Here is a 25964-nt window from a genome sequence, read left to right as displayed (position 1 = left end):
AACATCTGTAACGGTTCCCGTTACAATTAGCACTAGTTATTATTATTATTATTTTTCTTCTTCTTCCTGGGTACTTTTTTGTCCGAGAATGATCTTGTAAACTGTTCGTCCGATGTAGGTAAAACCTTTTTGGAGTAAGTAGACATGTTATGTAGATTTGCGGAATCAAGGTCATTTTGCACGCACGTGCTTGCAAGAGCGTGCACGTGCAACACGTGAAATGACCAATATAATGAATATAGCCGTAACTTTTTAAATTCTTGATGAAATGCTTTGAAACTCATAATATAAGGATATATTAGTAGCATAGACAAGATGACATGGTCAAAATAGCAAGATCTCACGCGCATGCACGTGCGCTTCATTCTGATTGGCTAAAACTAAAGTCTCAATATCTTTCTTGTTTTTTGATAAAATCCTCTGAAATTTTGAACATAGTCATACATTAGGGAGATCTACAGCCTGATATAAAAGAATTACCATGAAAGCATGTGCAAGCACGTGTGTTTGCAAGAGCGCGCACGTGCAACACCAGAAATGTCCAATATAATGGATATAAACGTAACTATTTAAATTTTTGATGAAATGTTTTGAAACTTATAATATTAGGATATATTAGAAGCATAGACTAGAGGACATGGTCAAAATAGCAAGATCTCACGCGCATGCACGTGCGCTTCGCTCTGATTGGCTGAAACTAAAGTCTCAATATCTTTCTTATTTTTCGACAAAATCCTTTGAAATTTTGAACATGGCTAGACATTATAAAGATCTACTGCACGGTATATAAGAATTATCATGAAAAGCATACGCATGCACGTGTGCTGCAATCTGATTGGCTGAAAATTCAAATGTCTATAACTTTCTTAGTTTTCAACGAAACGGGATAAAATTTATAATATGACTAGGTATAATGGATTCCTACATAATGTTACTATAAAATTGAATGCACGAACATGCATTCATGCACGAAATACGCAAAATGGCCAATATTTAAAAAAACATTAAAATGTATATTGTAAAGATTTTTTTTCATTTATTCTCACGATATATTAGATATGTTAATTGTTTGGACAACATGCCATGATCATCTTGCATGTACATGCACGTGCCTGTGCATACAATGCGTTAATTGACATATATTTTATATCATTGTAGCTTTTATAATTCTTTGATGAAATCCTTCGATACTGATCATATTTTTTAAAATGTCTTACAGGAATTAGGCACAAAAGGGGATTTGGGGAGCGTTTGGGGAACATCCGTAACGGTCCCCGTTACAATTAGCACTAGTTATTATTATGTCGCCCCGAACGAAGTCGGGGACGACATATTGATATTGTACGCATGTTTTTTTTATCCAGGCTGTTTCTCGGAGATGGCTGGGACAATCTTCCTGAAACTTTCCTCAAAGGACGATCACTGGTTGTAGTTGTGCAGTGAGGTCGTTCAGTTCCAATATGTCTACCGTTGCCATGGAAACCTGTAAAAAGCGACAAATTTTGTCCGAGAGTGTTCTCTCTGGTCCCTTAAACGTTCGTCATGAAACTTTTCTTATTTTAAGGATTAGTATCTGTAGTTCTGCAACTCGTATTTAAAATTTTCATATAATCGATTATTGCCATGGAAACCAGGTGAAAGTAAAAATTCTCTAATTTCGATTTTCTCAATAACTACTCAGGCAATCGTTTTGAAACTTTCAATGTTTATTCCTTGCAATGTGTCAAAGTGATTTCTACTTTCAAAATAATTGTAATGAGTCGCTCACAGTTGCCATAGAAACGAAACAGAAAAAAAGATTCAGATGTACACATGTGTTCTCCAAGGTCTAGGTCAAAGGGTCAAAGTTCGTCGTATCCAATAAAAGTTCTTTTCACAAGGATTACATATTTGAAATACGAAAGCCCTAGTACTTACCGTTCAAACGTTATGGCTATTTACTATGTTCAAGACGACCCCCCCCCTTTTTTTTGAAGCACACAGCCAAGTAGAATACACAGATATAACATATACAACTTACAAGTAACTTTTTAAAATCTTCATTCATAAAATTCAGTTCCCGTCATGTGATATTTTGCCATCATTCATTCTCCTTCTGTTTTGTCTCTTGAATTTATAAATATTTTATTTTATCTATATAAAAAAAAAATAACGATTGTCAGCTGCATTTATTATCATTTCGCGTTTTCTTGTATATCTATCACTTGTATATTATTCATTTCATTAGATAGTGCAAGTATAAATTAAAAAATTGGTACGTCATTTCCATAGTTTTTATTCATTCATAAATTCTTTGATCCGCTCCTGATGGTTCGCAAAGCCTTGATCACCACTGTATACAAAACATTCATCTCGCCGAAAATGTTCATGATTCCGCTAAACTGAGTAAGTTCACACATGATTTATCATCTCATAACACACATCAGCTCTCTGCAATGCAGAAATGCTCGAATTGATGGAGGCATGTCAGATTCGTTTTTCGGTAGAACCTCTAAAATGAAAGTGAAAGAGGGAAATTTCAGAGTTCCCACTGGCGTTACAATACACAAAATAATTCGGCTGATCTTCTTCATAAATTACATTTCCCAAGCTTTTATGATAGGAAAGATACTGCCAATTAACAAGTATGAGGCTCAGTTCAGTACATCTGCCAGATTTCGTTTATGCAAGTCTGCAAATTGAGGAACTTGTAATTTTCCTGCACTACTTTCTTCTCCTACCGATTCTAAAAATAATGAGAGGGATGTACCGAATTAAGGTCTTCCGTTTCCAATGGAAAGGACTGATATAACTCAAAGGTTTTCAAACTTAGCTTATGGACTTTTGTTTTAGTGATGATAAAAATGAAAGTCTTGTCTAATACGGGGCGACATATGCTATTGCTTGCAATAGCAGACTTTCTAGTTATTATGTTCCCCAAACGAAGTTGGGGAACATATTGTTTTTACTCTGTTTCTTATTATTATTATTATTTTTTTTTTTTTCTTCTTCCTGGAACTTTTTTGTCCGTGAATGATCTTGTAAACTGTTCGTCCGATGTAGGTAAAACCTTTTTAGGGTTAGTAGACATGTTATGTAGATTTGCGGAATCAAGGTCATTTTGCGCGCACGTGCTTGCAAGAGCGTGCACGTGCAACACGTGAAATGACCAATATAGTAGATATAGCCACAACTGTTCTATTTTTAGATGAAATGCTTTGAAACTCATAATGTGAGGATATATTAGTAGTATAGACATGACGACATGGTGAAAATAGCAAGATCTCACGCGCATGCACGTGCACTTCGCTCTGATTGGCTGCAACTAAAGTCTCAATATCTTTCTTGTTGTTTGACGAAATCCTTTGAAATTTTGAACATAGCCATGCATTAGGATATCCTACAACATGAAATAAAGCAATTATCATGAAAACACGTGCATGCACGTGAGCTGCAATCTGATTGGCTGAAACTTTAATTAGCTATAACTCCCTTGGTTTTCAACCAAACAGGATGGGATTTGAAACATAGATAGATATAATAGACTTCTACAAGTAGGTATGGTCACCATGCACATGCATACACATGCGTGTACATGTGCTGCAATCTGATTGGCTGGAAGTTTAAACTGCTATAACTCCCTTAGTTTTCACCCAAACGGGGTGGAATTTAGAACATAGATAGATGTAATGGACTTCTACAAGAAGGTATGGTCACCATGCTCATGTATACACGTGCATGCACGTGAAACGAGTAAAATCAAACATACACTTGAATGAGCGTATTTTTTAAATAATTTTGGATTAAATACTTTAATATTCAGTGTATTAAAAATATAGATTGTGTAGACAAGATAATATGGTCATGACGCAAATGCATTCACATGTGCACGCGTGCAATGCTAAAGTTTAAATGATTTTTGTACACTTCTTTGTAAATGTTGTTAAAATCTCAGATGCATAGAGTTTGTCTTATTTAATGAAGCTTACAGGGAATATGGCACCAAAAGGTAGTTGGGGAGCGTTTGGGGAACATCTGTAACGGTCCCCGTTACAATTAGCACTAGTTTTTCTTCTTCTTCTTCCTGGGTACTTTTTTGTCCGGGAATGATCTTGTAAACTGTTCGTCCGAGGTAGGTAAAACCTTTTTAGGGTAAGTAGACATGTTATGCAGATTTGCGGAATCAAGGTCATTTTGCGCGCACGTGCTTGCAAGAGCGCGCACGTGCAACACTTGCAATAACCAATATAATAGATATAGTCGGAACTTTTCTATTTTTTGATAAAATGCTTTGAAACTCATAATGTAAGGATACACTAGTAGTATAGACAAGATGGCATTGTCAAAATAGCAAGATCTCACGCGCATGCACGTGCACTTTGCTCTGATTGGCTGAAACTAAAGTCTCAATATCTTTCTTGTTTCTTGTCATAATCTTTTGAAATTTTGAACATGGTCCTACATTATGAAGATCTACAGCATGATATATTAAAATTTTAATAAAAGCATGCGCATGCGCACGTGCTGTAATCTGATTGGCTAAAACTTTAAATGGCTATATCTCCTTTGTTTTTTGACGAAATGCTTTGAAATTTAAAACATAGTCATGCATTACGATATCCTAAAATATGATATAGAAAATATTCATGAAATCACGCGCATGCATGTGTGCTGCAATCTGATTGGCTGAAACTTCAAATGGCTATAACTCTCTTGTTTTTCAACCAAACAGGATGGGATTTAGAACTTGGATAAATATAAGGGACTCCTACAAGAAGGTGTAGTCATTATGCACGTGCGTGCACGTGAAATGAGTAAAATAAAAAATACACTCGAATGAGTGCATTTTTAATACTTTTGGATTAAATGCTTTGATATTATTAAAATTTTAGATAGTGTAGAGAAGATAATATGGTCGTTACGCACATGAAAACGCGTGCAATGCCTATTTTTTTAAAATATATTTTGTATTTTTCTTGGAAGACCTTGATTAAGTCTAAATTCCATAAAGTATTTCTTATTTAATAGAGATAACAGGGAATATGGCACCAAAAGGGAGTTGGGGAGCGTTTGGGGAACATCTGTAACGGTCCCCGTTACAATTAGCACTAGTTTACTTTTTGATCCGACACATATTTTGGGTTTCCCGGCCACAGGAAAACATGGACTTTTTCACCAGTTATAACCATATGGGAGGCGCTCATATCGCTCACAGTACCTCTAGTTTCTCTATTGGAGTAATTAACAGTGATTTCTATTCACTGATATTGTGTTGTCTTTGAACATTTTCCCCGGGGGTAAATGCCACGCACCATACTATGAAAATTGAATAGATAAGCTCAATATTAAATTCTTTATACAACATATTTTCCTCAATGTCTAAAAAAAATTTTGCACATGTGTAGAGAGGGTCCTTAAAACAGTTCTTCAATCTTCATACATCACTAGGCTTTACACACAATTGAGGACATATGCCACGTAGTTTGAACTTATTTGTCTTTTTCCATGGAGATGTAGAGTTCAGTTCAAATGCTCCACTAAGCCTTGAACTGTGTGCTTCATTATACCCCCCGCTTGAAAAGCGGGAGGGTATATAGTAATCGTTAATTCCGTCCGTCCGTCCGTCTGTCTGTCCGTCCGTCTGTTAGGCTTTGGGGTACCCATCTCTTATCCGTAATTCCTCTCATACCACTGAATGAAATTTGATGAAACTTTCACAGAATCTTTATTACATATTGCCATTGTGCACCTCCTATTTTACTTTTTGATCCGACACATATTTTGGGTTTCCCGGCCACAGGAAAACATGGACTTTTTCACCTGTTATAACCATATGGGAAGCGGGGGGTATCATTTAGTGAGCTCATCGCTCACAGTACCTCTAATTTTAATTCTATTTATACTGTTGTACACTTATTCCTGTACATGTATATTTATACCCCCCGCTTGAAAAGTCCGTCCGTCTGTTACGCTTTGGAGTACCTAGCTCTTATCCCCAACTCCTCTTATACCACTGAGTGAAATTTAATGAAACTTTCACAGAATCTTTATTACATATTGCCATTGTGCACTTTCTACTTTACTTTTTGATCCGACACATATTTTGGGTTTCCAGGCCATAGCAAAACATGGACTTTTCCATTATAATCAGATGGGAGGCAGGGGGTATCATTTAGTGAGCTCATTGCACACAGTACCTCTAGTTTACCTTGAATTATACAAGATTTTTCATCGATTGATATCCCCCATCCCCGCTGAAAGTGGTGTATATTAATTTTGGTCTGTTTGTCCGTCCGTCTGAAGTTCTGTCTGTGCGTAACGCTTTCGTTTTTTTAAAGCGATATCTCGAGATGTATTTGAGCTTTTGTTATCAAAATTTACACAGCTTATTATTATACCCCCCGCTTGAAAAGTGGGAGGATATACTGTAATAGGTATGTCCGTCCGTCTGTCTGTTACGCTTTGGGATACCCATCTCTTATCCGCAACTCCTCTTATACCTCTGAGTGAAATTTAATGAAACTTTCACAGAATCTTTATTACATATTGCCATTGTGCACCTTCTATTCTGTTTTTTGATCCGACACATATTTTGGGTTTCCCGACCACAGCAAAACATGAACTTTGCCATTGTAATCATATGGAAGGCGGGGGGGGTATTATTTAGTGAGCTCATTGCTAACAGTAGCTCTAGTTTTTGCATGTATCTTGTAGTTCTCTTCCGTGATGTAACCTGAGGGAAAACTCGGTCAATTTCTGCCACTGTATAGAACACCAGTGGATGCAGATGAGATTAAACTTCCCCCTATGTGCGAAGTAAGCGGCCTAACATCTCAGCGACAGGTCCAACATCTCACTCAGCGGTCAAACATCGATTTTCCCCCGACCGCTCAATAAAACATTAGAAAAGTTAGAATATTTTGCATAAATTTGTATAGAAACAAATTTTTAACCCTCTTAGTGCCGTAGTCTTTCACATCTTGCATTTTTTTCCTACCTTTCTTATAAACAGTTGATATTGCCAATTTTGCATCATACAGTGCATTTCTATGAACGTGACATGTATCTGTATCGATTTCCTTGAAACAAGAGTTTATATCCCTCGATATAGATGAATAACTCGAAGATTACGAACACTTATCAATTAAAAAAAAAGCACATTACAGATCTTTCAAGAGGGCATAAAATACACGGGTGTCTGGAAATCCCAGAGGTGGGAGTGGGTGCCTGGGAGAAATAACCCGCTATACCGGTCACTACCGTCGTTTTTAGCATGTCAGTAGCCTGTACTATCTCTGTTTAAGGAATTTATCGTAGCTGGAGCATGCTCTTGAGTATAAATACAAGTTGAGAGATGTATGGGAGACTGCAGGTGTTAGCGGAATATTACAACTCTTATATTGGTGAAAGCCTATCATATTTTACAACGCATGCTGGTGTAGCTAATTATTATATATACATCTGTATATATTTTTCATTAATGCTATAATAACTATTTCTAACAAATATTAAAGTTTAAAATTTTTGAAAACTTTCTGCTAAAAGTTATGATTTTTTTTAGATGCTTGGAGATTCCAAAGAATGAAGTATGTGTAATAAGAAAAATGAAAAAAAAATTAACACCAAAACCAAAAAGAAATTCACTTGTTAGACCCATTTAATCAGAGAAGTAAAAAAATCTTTACATGGAATAAAAATGTACATGTACTCTATAGCTTAGGTCTCACTGATACAGATCTGAAAAACAATTATTTGGTCTCCTTAAGAAGCTGTCGGAGCCACTTTTTGAGGTGAGCCTCTCTAGCTGGGTCGGGTTTGTTTACCCTGGATCTACGTCCACCCTTAGGTCGTCGGGTTCTGGGGGCTTGTGTTGTAGTGGCTGCGGTGGTGGGGGCGGCAGTGGTGGGCGCCTGGGTGGGGGCATCTGTACCACCGTCATCTGTCGTCACGTCCACCGTTCCGGGGTAACTGGGACAGACAGTGGAGTCCACATTGCGCTGGTCGACATTGCAACATAGGTATCCGTATTCTGGCAGATCTGTAAGGCAATGAGACGAAACTAATGTACGATCACTCGCTTTTTCAAATGTTGAAAAAAAAATAATCGGGCAGGAGGAGAGAAATCCATTCTTGTCAAATTTAAAAATTCTTTTTTTTACTTTAATCTTTGTTTTACTTTTATGTGTAAATACTTCATAAGGAACGGTAACATATTTTGCTTGATTTACTATGGATACTATGGAACCTTTCTGTAAAAATATAATGATCACGTAACCCAAACGAAGTAGGTAACCCCCCCCCCCCCCTCATCGCCCCTTGTGTGTAAATAGGTAAGCATGAATACTGCTATACGCTGATGTTTGCTCAGTGCTCACCTGTTCCAACATTTAGATCACATGAATAAGACACTCTGTTTGAGTTATTTCTGGCATCAGCTCCCCAGTAGCACCCCAGGACGTACGGAAAGTCAGAGGTCAAATGGTATCGGTACTTTCCGTCCACCATTCGACCATGACAAATGTCAAGGTCATCTGCAGTCAGTGGCTCCGAACCCTTGTCGGAAGCGTAGGGACCGTAAATTGGAAATCCATCCAGGGCAACACCTTCAAGAAACATTGCATGTATTTTCATCAGTAGTGATTAATCCCAGAAACATTTTGTCGCATATACAATGTACATAATTAAAACGGACCATTGAATAAGTAGAATTAGTTACCAATAAACTGGTCATAGTCTTCTGTGTTGGTATCTCCACAGTCATCTGAGCCTGGTGACTGGTGGTAGTGGTAAACTCCATTGGCGTCCGCGTGCCCATTACATCGGTCAAATGTCTCTACATTGCCGCCCTCCACTGCATGAAGAAAAAAAGTGAAATCGAATCATCAAACAAAACTGCCCTCATTCATTGGTTTGTTGACAAAATCCAGTAATTAAGATGTGAAATAGGGAAACTGTCTTAACTCTGGTTAATTTGATCCGCCATTTTATTTTCTAAGAGCATTAATTATGTTATCTTTAAAAGATTTTGTTTACTGGTAAGATTTTTTAGCAAAGGAACGATTCGAAAGCTGAATCTTTATTATATTGTTTTAAATTTTTCTTTCAAACATCTTAAGCAAATAAAATCACCAGCATTTAAATTATCACTGGTAAGCGGGTTATAGATGGCGACACCAGTCTTTGTGAGTGCAATTATCCCCTTCGGTAAACTCCCGGGAGTGCAGGCAAACTCTAGTTGCTTGTAGAACGTGAACTGGAAGTTTTGGGATACCGTGTTCCTGCTCATAGTATGGTCAGGAAGTCCATTTGCTTCGACGACAAAACTGAAATAACAGTTGAATGCATTATAAGATGTATAAGATAGGATAAGATAGTTATCACTTTCTGTGATTTTAGGTAGTGGTGTAATGAATCAAGAATATTGAAAACATCCTCAGGCATCCTGACTGAATTGTAAAATTACTAACCTGTAAAGTTATTTATCCATATGGTGTGCATGAATTTATTCAATTTTACGGAATGAATCCTGTTTTAAAAAAATGAGGGGTCACGAAGATTACACTTTATTTTTTTGAAAATGCAACGGCAGCATTGACATTACGGAAGCGTATTAGTGCCACGCAATATTTTTTATAAAGTTGGTAATACCAACTTTAAAGTTTTTAATTCCAACTTTAATCTTGGCTTTTCCAACTTTAAAGTTGGAAATTCCAACTTTAATCTTGGCTTTTCCAACTTTAAAGTTGGTAATTCCAACTTTAAAAGTTGGAAATTCCAACTTTAAAGTTGGAAATTCTAACTTTAAAATTGGAAATTCCAACTTTAATCTTGGCTTTTCCAACTTTAAAGTTAAGTTGGTAATTCCAACTTTAATCTTGGCTTTTCCAACTTTAAAGTTGGTAATTCCAACTTTAATCTTGGCTTTTCCAACTTTAAAGTTGGTAATTCCAACTTTAAAAGTTGGAAATTCCAACTTTAATCTTGGCTTTTCCAGCTTTAAAGTTGGAAAAGTCCAATTTTTATCTTGGCTTTTCCAACTTTAAAGTAGGTAATTCCAACTTTAATCTTGGCTTTTCTACCCGCTTTTCTTAGTTTTTTCTTTTGTTAAAAGTATCACAAACTTAATTAAAATGAAAATAACACACTGAAATAGATTTGTTAGCAATTTATCATTGCAATCTAGGGGTAGGGGTCGGAATGGGGGGAGGGGGGAGGGGGGTTAGAAGAGCGGACGGGATTATGGGGAGTTATAATATGGCACTTTTACAATGGAAAATAAATATTAGCACATTAGAATAAATTGTTGAACTCTTTTTATCTGTGTTTGTTTTATTATTTTTCTTGACCTTCCTTATTACGTTAAACCCCTGTCACACCAGGGCTGCGTCCTCACGGCGACTGCACGGCGTCTTTAAAAAATGCAAAACGCCGAGGTGATCGCAGTAGAATCTCCTGCAGCGCCGTGACAAAGTGGCGAGATCTCCACTGAACGCCGTAGGGTCGCGTAGGGTCTCCAAGAACGCCAGGGGACGGCGATCACTTTGGGCATGCACAAAGTACGCGCCGTGTGATCGCGGTCTGATCAGAACGCAGTAGAAACGTAGTATGATCGCCGCTGCAGCGCGGTGGGATCTCCAACAACGTAGTGGGAGCTCCGTACGAACGCCGTGAAGACGCATATGATCGCGGCACGAACGCAGTGATAGTAGACTGCGCTTCCACGGAGACCTCACGGAGATGTCACGGAGTCCTTGGAGATGTCACTGCGTTTCCATCGCGTTTTTACGGCGCTTCTAATGAGATTTATCGTCTTATGATTTTTTCGACTGCGATTACACGACGACAGCACGGAGTTGTCACTGCGATCATTGCGCTCCCACGGCGTTTCTACAGCGTCCGTTGGCGATCACGATGCGCTTTCACGGCGTTGTTAGAGCGTTGTCACAAAACAAGAGCAATGGGATCATATTTGATCAGCAATAATTCCAACGTATTAGTTGCACTAGGAGCATTTAAGTGAAAAAATGGAAGAGAAAATTACACTAGAACTTGTTCTGTGTTTCACTTAAATTTTTTAGAAAACTTTTCGGTGTGTTTATTTTTTTTTTTTAAATTCATAATAAAATAAAGAAAATTTAACAACACAACTGAACCAATGAAATTAAAAAAAAAGATTTTAGTCATAAAACTATGAATAATTTAGTACTAAATTATTTAAATATAGAACATTTTTAATTATTAAGAATATTTCTTGAATTTAGAGCGCATTGTGAACGTATTGTGAACGCAGCCAGCACGGTGAAAACGCCGTGAACACGAGGTGAAAACTCCTAACGCGCCGTTAAAACTCCGCGGAAGCGCAGTCAATCGCCGAGAGATCTCCTTGGAAACACAGTAGAACGCCGTGAGATCGCCGTAGAATCGCGTCCGTCGCCGTAGGGACGCCGTGACATCTTCATATTGTGAAAGTTTTACAGAAATTTGTGCAATTTTCCTGCGATTCCACGGCGATTTTAAAAATTCGACAACGCCGTAATAACTCCGTGTGAACGCAGCTTGGTGTGACAGGGCCTTTACATAAAACTTCCAACTTTTACTTATATTCCTTTAAGTTCTCTTGTGTAATTCTATTGAGAATAACTTCCTATAAATTATGGACAAAGTATTCCGTACATGACAGGATTTCAACTTAACCAATTACAGATATTATATATTTTATTTAATCAAATGAAACATTTTCTACTAAATTATATACAAAATGTATCAATTCCGTACTGGCGCGGATCCAGGATTTTTTCAGGGGGGGGGGGGGGGGGGGGGCACCCCAGCCAGAAATATGTTGACAAGCAAAAAATTAATAAGTAAAAACATAATAAAATCCTTCTTAAAACGTCAAAAGTCAAAGTTGGAAAAGCCAAAATTAAAGTTGGAAAAACCAAGATTAAAGCTGGAAAAGCCAAGATTAAAGTTGGAATTTCCAACTTTTAAAGTTGGAATTACCAACCTTAAAGTTGGAAAAGCCAAGATTAAAGTTGGAATTATCAACTTTAAAGTTGGAAAAGCCAAGATTAAAGTTGGAATTTCCAACTTTAAAGTCAAAAGTCAAAGTTGGAAAAGCCAAAATTAAAGTTGGAAAAGCCAAAATTAAAGTTGGAAAAACCAAGATTAAAGTTGGAAAAGCCAAGATTAAAGTTGGAATTATCAACTTTAAAGTTGGAAAAGCCAAGATTAAAGTTGGAATTTCCAACTTTAAAGTTGGAATTACCAACTTTAAAGTTGGAAAAGCCAAGATCAAAGTTGGAATCCAAGATTAAAGTTGGAATTTCCAACTTTAAAGTTGGAATTGCCAACTTTAAAGTTGGAAAAGCCAAGATTAAAGTTGGAATTTCCAACTTTAAAGTTGGAATTACCAACTTAAAAAAAAATATTGCGTGGCACTAATACGCTTCCGTATGATATAGCAAGCTAAGGATGCGACGTAAATTATCAGTATTTTTTTTTTTTTTAAATAAAGGTTAATTTTTCTTTTCTAATTGACCAAATTTAATTAGAGGTACAATACTCGGTAGACACTGGAACAGAAATTAATAATTACACATATCAGCAGGCGTGAAAAAAAGCTTACAACATTTGTATATTCACACATATCATATCATACGTATGAACCAAATGATACTTATAGCATACTAATATTTTATTATTTATCTTTTCAAGCTGTGCTGATGGACATTTTGTGATTGTTGTTCGCTACTTAATACAATGTACATGTATATCTTATAATTAAGTATGTTGTATATTTTGAACTTAGAGAGTACTATTATTTTCTAATTTATCTTTTCAAGCTTTGCTGATTGACATTTTGTTATTGTCTTTCGGTACTTATACACTTTCGCTAGGCCTACTTATACACTGTATATACAGGTATATCATAATCAATTAAGCTGTATATTTTGTATATATGCATTCTAAATTTTGAGCATAATGCAATTCGAAATTTTTAATAGCTCTCATTACGCTTAATTTTTAATTAGTGCTGGATGAGGAATGTATGATAGGTGGATTTTTATATTTTTAATCAATATTTTGCACTAAAATGCACTTTTTGCTCCATAGGTAAATTCATGAAAATAATTTTTTAAAAAAAGGTCGGAAATGAAATTTAAAAATGTCGCAAATGCTATGCAGATTTTCGGAAATAAAATGGCGGGAAATCTGATAGAGGTAAGTCCTTACTTGTCGGTATACTCCGTGACCGTGACTGTCCCTCCGTTGACCTGGTTGTTATAGAACTGACCCCTCTCCTCCGCCGACAGCCCCTCAGTCGTCCCCTTAACAGGGGCGTGTAGGGCCAGCAACAAAACGACTGGAAATAATACGGAACTGGTCATCTGGAAAAATCCATTTAAAAAATGATAATTAACATAAAATGAAGAAAATAGATTAGAACAGAAAAAACAAATAGAATAGATAAGTGAAATAAAACAGAGCAAACACAGGCAAGATTAAACCTAGCTGCAGAACTGTAGCTCTCAGAAAAAAAAAAGGTCTGTCAATATATTTTTTCGGAGAGCTACGGTTCTACAGCGAGATTAAACCCCTCCAGTTTGAAAATGAAAAAAATTAAGAAAAAGACAATTTAAAAATAAACATGAAATAAGAACCAGCTATTTGAAGTGAAAATGTAGATAGTTAATAATATTTTTTAAAAATATTTTAAAGCTGAAATAACTAGTACATAAACACAAATAATTTTTTTCAGGTACCTAATTATACATAATTATTATATATAAAAATCGGGGAAAACGAAATTAAATTTAAACTAAAATTTGAAACAAGATGGAAACACTTTAAATAATACTAGTATTTATAAAGTCACAAATTTTCTATATGTCTCTTCCAAGAAAGCTATTTTTTCTTATAAATGTTTATTAGTGCATTAACAACTGGAATAAATCATAAATAAAATTCAACATTTATATAGACTATATGTAAGAAAAAATGATTAAAAAAGTATCTGCTTACCGTGCCTGGCCACCTGTCAAAATAATTATAACTCGTATATCTCAATTAATAGACTTTATAAGCTTGGTCACATGACTTGCCAGCATTTTATCATACGATACCCAATTTCATGACTTCAAGAACAAGAGGCCCAGGGGCCACAGCGCTCACCTGAGCACATCAGCTAGGAAAAAACACATAAGATCAGAACTGAAATTTAATTTAAGTTGGGGGTGGGGGGTGGGGTTGAATTTTAACCCCCAAGGGGATCATAATTTGAACGAACTAGAATCTACATTACCTGAGGATGATTCCATACAGATATTACTAATCCTGGCTTTGAAGTACTTGAAAAGAAGATTTAAAAAGGTTTCCCTATATATTTCTATATAAAACTTTGGTCGGCCATTTTGGCCACACCCTTACCCCGGGGTCATGACTTGAACAAACTTGAATCTACTCTACCTGAGGATGATTCCACATGAGTTTCATCTTTCCTGGCCCAGTGGTTCTTGAGAAGAAGATTTTTAAAGATTTTTCCTATATATTCCTATGTAAAACTTTGATCGGCCATTTTGGCCCCGCCCTACCCCCGAGGGTCATGACTTGAACAAACTTGAATCTACTCTACCTGAGGATGATTCCACATGAGTTTCATCTTTCCTGGCCCAGTGGTTCTTGAGAAGAAGATTTTTAAAGATTTTTCCTATATATTCCTATGTAAAACTTTGATCGGCCATTTTGGCCCCGCCCTACCCCCGGGGGTCATGACTTGAACAAACTTGAATCTACTCTACCTGAGGATGATTCCACATGAGTTTCATCTTTCCTGGCCCAGTGGTTCTTGAGGAGAAGATTTTTTAAAAATGCCAATAATTTTTCTCTAAATCATGATTATCTCCCCTTGGAAAAGGGCGTGGCCCTTCATTTGAACAAACTTGAATCCCCTTTACCCAAGGATACTTTGTGCCAAGTTTGGTTGAAATTGGCCCAGTGGTTCTTGAGAAGAAGATGAAAATGTGATAAGTTTACGACAACGACAACGACGACAGACGACGGACAAATTTTGATCAGAAAAGCTCACTTGAGCCTTCGGCTCAGGTGAGCTAAAAATCAGAACAATTCGTTCCAGGTATCAATGCTTGTTGATTTTATTTCGCAAGTACGTAGAAAGCTCGGTTAAGTGGACATACCCTAAGGCTGTTTCTCTTATGACAATAAAACTCGGAAAGTAGAGAAATTAGAACTGATATTTGAATTTGATTAAAAAAAGTGATTTAAACATTAAGACAACTAAATCTAAATGTTTTTTTGGCTGCGAGTCAGGCATACTTAAAGTACATTGAAAGATGGGTTTTTTTGTGTGTGTTAACCAATAAAAAATGTGAAAATGTAGAAAAAAAATTAAACAGATAAATAAAATTGACAAGATCTCTACAACTCGTAGGAGAAAAGAAGGAAAGGAAGAACGTTTTTAGTACATGTTTGTAATGTATAAAGTGCAGGTCACTACTGCCAAACCATTGATGTACTACGTCAAAAAAAAGTTAAACAACATTCTAAAACATCTTCTTATTTTCAAAATTAAAGAGTGGAAAATAAATGAAGTGGTAAATAATTTTTGAACGATTGCCACTTTATTTTGTATATATTGTATGCTGGAACAAGTTTGCTGTCTAACGAATGGTTAAATTCTAGTATCTTGTCCGTTTTCCTTGCGCACTGCAGAGACCACTTCAGATGGTTTCAAAAGAAAGTCAAAACCCCGCGCTCTTCTATCTTTGCGAATCTTCAATCGATTATGATCATTAGCAGTGGTGATGGGAGTTTGTAGAAATCTGTCGCATCCTGACGTAGGGTGTATCTTGCTATACGTTTTTTGGTCTTATTGCTCTTGGACAGTCCTCAGCTGACCTAGATTCCTTCTAGAGTCACGTGGTATCGGGGTTGGGGGGGAGGAGGAGTCCTACTTTTTTCTCTCGAAACATTTACTTTTACTACTGAAAATGTTCATTTAAAGGCTGATAAGAAGCTGAGAAACATATGTCCTTACGGAATGAGATTTTTTTTTTGGTCAATCTCCTATTTTATCAAACTTTCCTCCCCCTTTCAAACCCAAAACTACCTGCTAATTGTTATTACAGTTGTTTTGTGGACATAGGCAACATCAAAAACTCTCATACCACAGGCACCTGACGTTACTTATTTTTCTTTTAATAAAAAAAATATATACCCATAACTAAAAATAAACATCTTTTTTATTATGAGTTATGGGTATATTTTCTTTTATTAAAAGAAAAATAAGTAACGTCAGGTGCCTGTGTCTCATACCTGCAGATATTGACAAACATTTGTGGAAACTCTCTCTCTTAAGTCCTTTTAAGTGACAAAGACGCACTTCCATTATAGGCATTTTGTTTCATATAAGACCACCTCAATTCAATGAGACGTAAACTAACACAAAAATCCCCAAAACTAAATAACAATAAAGTTCTTTTATAAATTATAAACACATGTTCTACTTCTTTCTTGTTTATGTTTACGTTTTACCGGCTGTGTTCGATTTGCTAACAATTGCTTACGCTCTTACATCACTGAACACGAACGCCCATTGAGCTCATTTTCGTAGGTTAAAAATACATTTTTTGCGTAATTACGCAAAACTCTCGCGAACAAACGCGAAATGATCGCGTCATAACGCGAAACTTTTTGCGAATAAACGCGTTTACTAACTTTTCCGTTATAATGCGTAACTTTCCCGAATTAACGCGAAACTTTCGCGTTCTTATGCAAAACTTGCGCGTTATTTCGCGAAATTTTATGTATACTGAGTATATACATAGACCTAACTTCTATGGTATATAGTAACGTTAGTCAGAGATCTTTGATCTTGACTGACAGATATAAAACATGAACGCAGACGGGGACTTCTAGGAATTTATAAATGATCTTTCCTCAGAAGATGTAAAGGAGAAATGGTGCGAGAATAATTATGATAGATATAGGTCTTCATATTTTTGCATCTTATTTCAAAAACCCTACTAATTAATATAACTTATATTAAATTTAAAATAATTAATAGATTGTATATTAATTTTAAAACATGTATTTTTAACCTATGAAAATGAGCTCAATTAGCTTTCGTTAGATATTTACGCCATTGTTCTTACATGTACTTTCGTATGTTAAAAAATAAAAATTTCAAAATTAATTTTTTCGCGTTAGAACGCGAAACTTTCGCACTGTATATCCTATTATGTTGGATCCACTAAATAAATAGATATGAGATCACGAATGGAAAGAAATTATATATAGCACGAACGATAGAAATCATCCATTCTGTGGGACGCCCCATCCCTTTCTCGGGATAAAGAAAAGAATATAAGTAAAAATGTCATTGATGGTCACTTAGAGTGCTAATATATATATATAGTTAAATACTGATGGTTATCTACAGTGTTATACACATATACTAATGTATACTTGCCGACATTTCAAACGCATTTCACGCTCTCGCAAATTGTTTAGGAAGCACATTGTGAAAACAAGTTTTGTAAGCTCATTTGCCATGGGGTCAAGAAGAGAACAAACCTCAAACAACTATTTCAATCTACTATATTGCCGGGTAAGTTCAAAACAGTGCCATGTGTCAAAAGTTCATACATGTGTTTGGTTAGGCATGAATTAGAAATGTCTCTTGGCAGTAATTTCTGTAAATTAAAGCAATTTATAATAACTTTAAATTTAGAAAAACATTAATGTAGTTATCCAAAGCAATGAATCGGGGAAAAAAAAGCTAAATCAAGAAATGAAATGGTGTACATCAACAAAAATACTTATCGTATATATAATATCGATAAGGCTGAATGAAATGAATTTAGTTTAATCACATATATATATTTTTTAAAAGTTCTTTTTAATGAAATGAATGAATGATGTTGTTCTTCCAAAAAGATGAAACTTATCGACAGGACAGGACAGGGTTATAGCTACTGTAACAAGTCGAAGGGTTTATAAACTCTTCTGATGAGTCACAAAGAAGAAAAAATACATTTCTTTATTAATGTCTACCAAACATAAGGTAACTGAAATATTTTGACCCCCCCCCCCTTTTTTTTTTAAATGGACGGAAATATTTATATCCTACCATGCCTATATATTCTAAAGATTTTGATTGCCTTAGTCAGGCAAGCTTTTTGAAAAGTCCTTTTGCATTTAAGTAATAGTATAAACTAACATTAACATTTTTAATAATATTTCTAAGACAGGAATAAAAAACGAAAAAGGACAGGCCATGAACTTTATTTAATTCAATACATTTATCTGATCGAGATTTCTATTTATTTTTTAAGGTCCATTTGCTGGGTAGGCACTGAACGTTCAAAGGTAGAATCAACAATTCATTTTATTAAATTGAACTTTGTCGACTTTGTTCATTGTCAACAGAAACTCTCGACTCTACTACAGTAAGTTTTGTCCTCCGCTTATAAATACTGAAAGTCATTTTCACACAGGATACATGTACCTGTCTAGTAAAATGTTCAAAGACAATGAACCGTTTTTGTTCACAGAAATTACTGTTTACTTACATTACGTAAATTAATGGAAATAATGAATTCGTTAACTTCTTCTTGGTTTAATAAAATTTTAAGAATATTTTAATCCAACACAAATTGTATACCTGCAAATCACCATTTTTTCTATCTTACATCTAAGGGCAAATCACTCTAATGGCAAAAAGTAATCTACAGTTAGAGCCCTTTAGTGTTTAGAGCTTCCTTAAAGTTAACCACACACTGTCAGAGGAAAAAAAAATCGGAAAAGTACTTTATGATAAATGTTGGAGATGAAAGGTTTAAAATGTCGGAAATGAAAACAAAAAAATGTCGGAAATGAAAGGAATATTTTAAAATTTTCGGAAATGTAATCAAATACATGTAAGCTAAAACCCTTGGGCTTTGTTATCATAGACATAGAACATGTTTATGTATATACATGTATAATCTCTCTCCAAACTCCGACTATCTAAATCTTGGTACGTGGTAATAAAATCAATCTGATTATTTAAATCAGACCTTGTTACGCTCCTACAGTCGAGTAGTCGCTGAAAATTAAGATATTTGTTAAGCTCGAATTCGGAGCGTATAACGAAGATCTAATTTTAATCAGACGGTAAAAAAATTAGATCTAATTCTTCAGGTGAGGAAAACTTTTAAAGCCTCGTATTTTAAGAATACATGTATACAAAGATGGATAACTCATTTTTTGTGACCGAATTAAGTTTCTTTGAGGGGGTGTAAAGTTATGCATAATTTTATGTGATTTTTAAATTTAACAATCATGTACATATAGCATGTTAGACTTTGAGAATTGTAATTTTGATTTGGTAGAAAAAAATGCTTAAATGTTTTTGATCTTACCAAGGTTTTACAGTAAACAATCTATAATATAGTTTTTATCTCAGCTACACCAGCCCAGGGGAAATCAGTGTCCGTGCTCTTTGAGCTTTGGTCAATACTAGCCTCTTGGGCTAACAGGACTGAGACCGAACACTAATATGATATTCTGGAATTCAATTAATGAGTTTGAGATTGAAAACTTTTTTTTTAGTTGTTCCAATTAGCCTCGAGATTAAAAGGTTATGGTATTTGGCCTTGGTGAATCTAGAAAATAATAAAATTCGGTGAAGGAAATTAAAGAATATAAGGAAAAATGTGTAATACTTCAGGGGATATCAAATACTGCTAGTTTTAGGATCTTCGATTGGCTGTGCAAGTTGCTCATTTTGCTGAATTTATTTCAATGATCTTGAGAGTTATCTCGCTTAGCATATTCACACATTTTTTAACACCCCCCCCCGTTCTTTCCCCATATATATAACTTTTACTTTTACATAACCCAGCCCCATGAAAACGGATTTTTATCAAGTTTGGACACTCCCTCCCTTTTGTGGTCAATTTTTTTTAGATAGGTTGATAAAATAAAATTGGTATGGTATGATAAATTATAAAGGAAAATCTTTAGGAAACGTAAAATTATTATATCTTGAAGTTTATAGCACATCATTATAGACATATATGAATTACAAATATATAGATACCCACATAGGACACAAGATGAATAGATCACATTTTTCATTTATCAGCCCCTAAAATACAAAGCTCAGAAAAGTTTTGGACACTTACAGATAATAGTTGTACTACTTTAAGTGTAGATAATATTTTTCAGTAATAATATATCGTACATTGTCTACATGTTAAGTTCATACGTCAGATATACACTATAAATTGAATTTAATTTACTCATTTTGTTGACATTATTAATTTTCAATATTCTGCATGAATCTGAAAGAACAGATTTCATGAATTTTAACCCCCTCAAATTTACAAAATAGTTCTATGACGTCGTGGCGCAATTAGAATTATTAAGAATCTATTTCCATATGTAACATGTTACATTACAAAAATTTCTTTATCTACCATGAATACATGTACTATTCACCTGTCACCTAAAACGTGTATAAACGTTTATCATCTTTCACCTGCTGTAATGATAAAGATAGGTTAAAAGCACGTTATATGATACCCTTGCACCTACAATATTGCTTTTCCCGCATAGATTTTATATATGTGTACTTGATTATTGATATCATTGAGTTAGCTCTCTGAAACAGGGAAGTCATTCATCACACGGTACAGGTCCACACGCAGTTCTATGTTTGACATCTTAAAAAAAATATTAAATTGAGTATCTTGAACACATTGCGTCGATCGACCAATCAGGCTGCGCCGTGCTTGACTGTTGAACTGTCGCGGTTGACTTGAGCGAGGCGCGGCTCCGTGTTCATATCGCTGTAGCAGAGAGTCGAGCGAAGACCATCACGAAGGACAAGGTGGCGACTAACGGAATAAACGGACACAAGTCGACAGGACTGCAATGGAAAGCAGGCCTTGTCGCCGGCGCCGAATACATACTTAACAGCAGAGAAATTTGGATTTAAAGTCAATGCACGTTTCAGGGTACTGCTTTAAAAAATAAGCAGATTTGGACACTGAAGCAGATTGATGGAGGAAGTTGTGTATATTCGTAGTTTTTGGGACGCTCTGTAGTCTGATAAATATGGAAATGTAACGTGTGAAGCTAAAACCGGAGCCTCGGAGAAATTCGCCATAGAATATGCCAAAGGCACGGGAAAGTGGTTGTTCCGACAGACCCAGTATGGGAATTACTGGGAAACCAAGGAAATTGTAAATGTTTTACCACAAATCCCGGGGGACTGCAGAGTTGGACTGTTGAGGTTTTGTTGATCAGTCCTCAGGTTCATTTACGTAATGTTAACCGAAAACGTTACGGTCGTCAAAGACGACGAGCTACAATGCACCCGAGGTAATCCCCTGGGGACGGGGCGCCTTTATCATTCTGGAGTTGGTGGAGGGAAAGTGCGCTCTGAAAACCTTTGACAATCGTTATCTACATAAAGATGGGGGTTTGGTCGAGACACTGGACGACTCCAGTAAATTCACACTAGAGATCAAATCGGGACAGATCTCGGGTCTGGCTTTTAAGGATAACGACGGGCGATATCTGACGGCGGTGGGTTCCACTGCCTCGATGAAAGGTCGAAATAAAGCCGTCACAAAAGACGAACTGTTAGCAATAAAGAGAGCCATCCACAAGTATCAGTAATTGCCCACAATGGGAAACTAGCCTCAATTAAGCAAGGTAACGTGGTTAGGGTATTGACAAATATTACTTCTGTATGCATGATGAATGAAAGAAAGCATAGATCTAATTGTGTGTTTTCATAATTGATGCAACAGTCAGTGAGTGAGTTTGCTATAAACTGTGTGTAATTATCATCTCATGTGAACATATAATGAAAAAAAAAATCGGGCAATGTTAAGCGACAGCTAAAAAATCACACATTTTAATGTTTCTGTCAAACCCGACATTTCATTCCATTCGCTTTTCAAATGACTCATGGTCTTTGTGTTTCAGAACGATGAGGCTGAGAAGAGCAATTGCAAGCAATCAAATTCATCCATTAATTCAACATAAATCCCAAACTTATCGTGTCCTTTTGTTCGTCGAGTAATTCCTAATTCGACCTTGGATCAAAGTATGTAAAAAATTCTACTCCCGACATTAATGGCTTATTATAGACCGTTGTGAATCACGCGTTTTTCAAATTTTTTCCCGAATATTTTTTAAGAGAAGCGAAACCGCAAATAAGACGGCGTCTTATCATGGACGATCTACAGATAGTAGTTTTCGCTGTGCGTGCTGTTTTGCATTTGCAGCAAAAGAAACAATCAAAATAAAAACAAACAAACCATCAATAAAGTATTTCCCTTAGCATAAAGAAGGAGCATGTTCTTGTGTCGTTGCGAGTGAATGCATCAAGGCGATCAATATTCTCATCCTTCCATTCTTTTTGCTGTTAATTGAAAATCGTCAAAATCAGTTTAGCAAAGCCGATCAAAACAATACTGGATATTGGACCTAGACCTGGCTGTGTCTGAAATCTCTAGAACACTTAATATACATATATAATTTTGAACTTGTCAATTCGAGCGCCAGGATATTGATGTAATTCTGAGTTGTGTGCTTACACGTGCTTTATATTAAAACCACAGTAGCGATTCCCGCTGTTAAAGCCAATTTTCCTTTATCATGATAAGACTATATAACGTATATGAATATCAAATGTTTTTCCCTTACTCATAATGATGATCTTATCGTACACCGGAGTTTTCCTAACCCTGCAAATTTATCACAGCAGTGTCTTTGACGGCTTGTTAGCTGTTGATAAGAAAAGTATTTCTAGTGACTTGTTTAGTTGCGGAAACTGCCCACTTGACGCAAATTTTAGATAAAGAGCTGGTAGACAGACACAAAGGACTTAAACATTTTACTTTTCACGGAAGCTTAAATACTAAAACATAATACTTCCGATCTGTGTAAGTTAAACTCTTGGTATGTGTTACACTTGTTTTTCAAATAAAAACATAAATTTAACATTAATGCAAAAAACGAGACATAAAAGAAACCATGAAAAACAAAAATATATTTTAAAAGACACCTTCATGCATTGTAGTTGTATGCCCTGATGGTGTATTGTCATATAACCCAGCTGTATCTTTTCAGCTTTTTAATACGTGGCTTTCAATTCTTCCGTCTTTTGTCAATCTTATCATGAATAACACACCGCTTCGTAGAGACAGGATACATGCTTTTATCCCTATTCCATATAACAGGAACTCGGTACCTGGAATCATGGGCTCTGTTTTTGTCTTTTTGTCGGTGTCGACGTCACAGCCAATCAGGAGGAGGAAACTGGAGAAGGGAGACATTCCGATGAAGTAACCGTCCATCAGCGACACCTTGGGCCTTCCGCACAATCAACAACAAGTACTGGGCCCTAGAACCCACCAGTGCGAGCGTCCGGCCAAGTCAGCATCCATGTGTACGTGATAGTACTGGTAGTTATGTAGAAAAATCAAGTACTGGTAGTGATATCAGAAAGCCATGAACTAAAGTATAGTGATATATTTAAAACCACGTACTGGTAGTTTTTATCACAACTATATACTCAATACATGACACACATAACAAATACATGTTTATTCTTGTGTCACTTGAGAAAAAAAATAAATTATCTCATATAGTTTAATATTACCATGCACACCAATATAAGAACTTGGTTGGACGTCTCAAACTTACTTGAAGACTGTAAAGAAAGCGCTTCTACTTGTCCGACAGCCCATTCTTTCTACACAATTCTCCGATGAAAGATCCTTGACACATGTATATTATTTTACTATTAAAAAATCTGTATAAATTCTATCAACTATATATTTAGGCAATCTATTTTTTACAACGTAAAAAATATTCAAAGCTTAAATAAATCTAAATTTGTCAATTTCTTTTTATAGAACGCCTAACGCTTTGTTTCATCTCAAGTAGCACGCAGCTGTAGGAACCGTTGCCTTAAAGGCTAGTAACAATTACATCTTCAACAAGGCCACCGGGAATCTTAGTGGCGGCGTATTTGACTGGATTCACAAAGGAAAAGTTTAAAATTCGAATCATTAATCAACCTTCTGTTGGTCCTTAAGTGTGAGTACGGATTTGTTGGGGTCAAGGTGGAATACTTCAGGAGTGTTGCTGTAATAGAGTGACCTCAGTCTTTTATTCAGTTACAGGGATGTAAAGATGGGACATACACCCTCAAAGGTAAGAGAAGCGAAAGTTATAAGTTATAACGATTAAATTCCTTTTAAAAACCTAATACGGAACTGTATTTTTTCCATTTACTTATGTATTACCGAAGGAATGTCTGTTTTGCAGCATCAAATGGGAAGTTCTTGGTGTTGATAATGATTTGTTAATGCTTGACGAATTCAGCCAACTTCATTTATAAATTCAAACTCAAAGATGACAATAGAGACACAAATGGAAATCTTCTTAAAACAGAACAAAACGGACTGATCAAGGCCGACGGCTTGAACGGAAGTTAATGCCAGCACTCTGTGTTTGGAGTTAGTCTAGAAGTGCGGACCAGATAGTCTACAATGAGAATCACTCATCCCAAGCTGGGCAGTGATAACTGTAATCTGTTGAGTGTAATCAAAATTTTTGTTATACCTAACGTGTTTTCATCCATCTTCATCAGTACTATTGTTACTCTACTCTCTTGTTACCGGCTATCGATTAAAACACTGGTAGATTTGATGGACTTATAGGAAACACAACGAAAAGTCGGATTTTATGTGCGACTGCATAATGTAGAGTTGTATTGAAATAAAGAGAATGACTTGATATTAAGAGTGTGATGATCTTGGATCAATATTCTTATGTTATTTTATACAGAGACATATTCTGCAATTATCTGTACGCCTACTTTTTTTTGTTGCTTTAGCTTTTATACGGAAAAAAAACAACGTTTCATGACTTCAATCATATTACAATGTTTTCCATGTTTTTTTTTATATAATGTATAAAAAATAAGAAACATTAATATTGGTTTTCGTTGATATTTTTTTGTGAATAACAACAGAAAACGTCAATATTGGCTATTCTGGAACCTAGCAGACCCAGCAATTGGGAAAAATACTTTTCTTGAAAATTTTATCACAATCAATAACAATAGTAATCACCGACCCACAAAAAGCGGTTCCCGAAACATCAAATACTGATCATATATTATTCTCACTTTTACTCTTCATTTGCAAAATCGATTCTGTTGCAAATTGTTTAATATAGTACTTACACCTTGTTATCTGAACAATACGTACATTAGCCTATGAATTTTTTATGTCCGGAATTATTGCATTTTCTGTAACTTTATCTTGACTTTATTTCTGGTAATTAATTGCCCTACCACTGCATTTGGGGTGGCCCCACAAAATGAATTGTGAGCCAAACCCTATAACACAATATACAAATATAATTGCTTTTTAGATGGGTCAAAGGGATATGGTAACCTTGTTTACTTAACAGTAAAAAATCTTTCAACACTTTTCCTTTTGCCAAAGTTATGGTATTTCTTATACTATGTCATGCATTACAATACTTACTATAGAACCCCAATTTCAAGGGGCAAGATGTATAGTTAGAATGTAGTTATTTAAGCACATGGGCAATCTTAGGTGACCAAAGACAGAAATTAAAAACAAAATTAAACCGAGAAAAAGCTACAGATAAATAAGTTGATACGACAAGCTTTATTAAAGTGTACATGTCATTCCGTTTAACTGGCATAAGTAACATAATTTGAATATCTAAAATTGTAATGAATATTCTAAAATTTTATCTGAGACACATCCAAAAAAAAAGAATGTGTATAATTCTAAAACATTCATTGGCTATGCTGTGTAATCTCCTGACTTCTATCAATTTTAACTCTGTTTATGTAACAATACAGCGTGTTAATCATTTTTCCTCAATACAATGCAATCTTTTGTAAAGCACGTAGGGTACAT

The 25964-nt window shown here is 35.6% G+C and overlaps 1 protein-coding gene and 1 pseudogene across 1 annotated transcript; one reads left to right on the top strand and one right to left on the bottom strand.

Moving 5' to 3' along the window:
- Nucleotides 1-7727: 7727 nt before the first annotated feature.
- Nucleotides 7728-13367, bottom strand: LOC134233271 (uncharacterized). The gene is made up of 5 exons (XM_062715250.1): nt 13213-13367; nt 9109-9302; nt 8696-8830; nt 8355-8582; nt 7728-8017 (listed from the first exon to the last, which is right to left on the bottom strand). The coding sequence occupies exons 1-5, from the start codon at nt 13365-13367 to the stop codon at nt 7728-7730; spliced, it is 1002 nt and encodes a 333-aa protein (XP_062571234.1).
- Nucleotides 13368-18043: 4676 nt separating this feature from the next.
- On the top strand, nt 18044-24531 carry LOC134233272 (protein singed-like; annotated as a pseudogene).
- The last annotated feature ends 1433 nt before the right edge of the window (nt 24532-25964 follow it).

The sequence above is a fragment of the Saccostrea cucullata genome, unplaced genomic scaffold (genome assembly GCF_032062105.1).
Source record: "Saccostrea cucullata isolate Sc308-1 unplaced genomic scaffold, CSIRO_AGI_Scuc_v1 ctg13615, whole genome shotgun sequence".
Lineage (NCBI taxonomy): Eukaryota > Metazoa > Mollusca > Bivalvia > Ostreida > Ostreidae > Saccostrea > Saccostrea cuccullata.
Note: the sequence above shows the minus strand (reverse complement) of the source record. Positions and strands in the feature narration are given on the sequence as shown.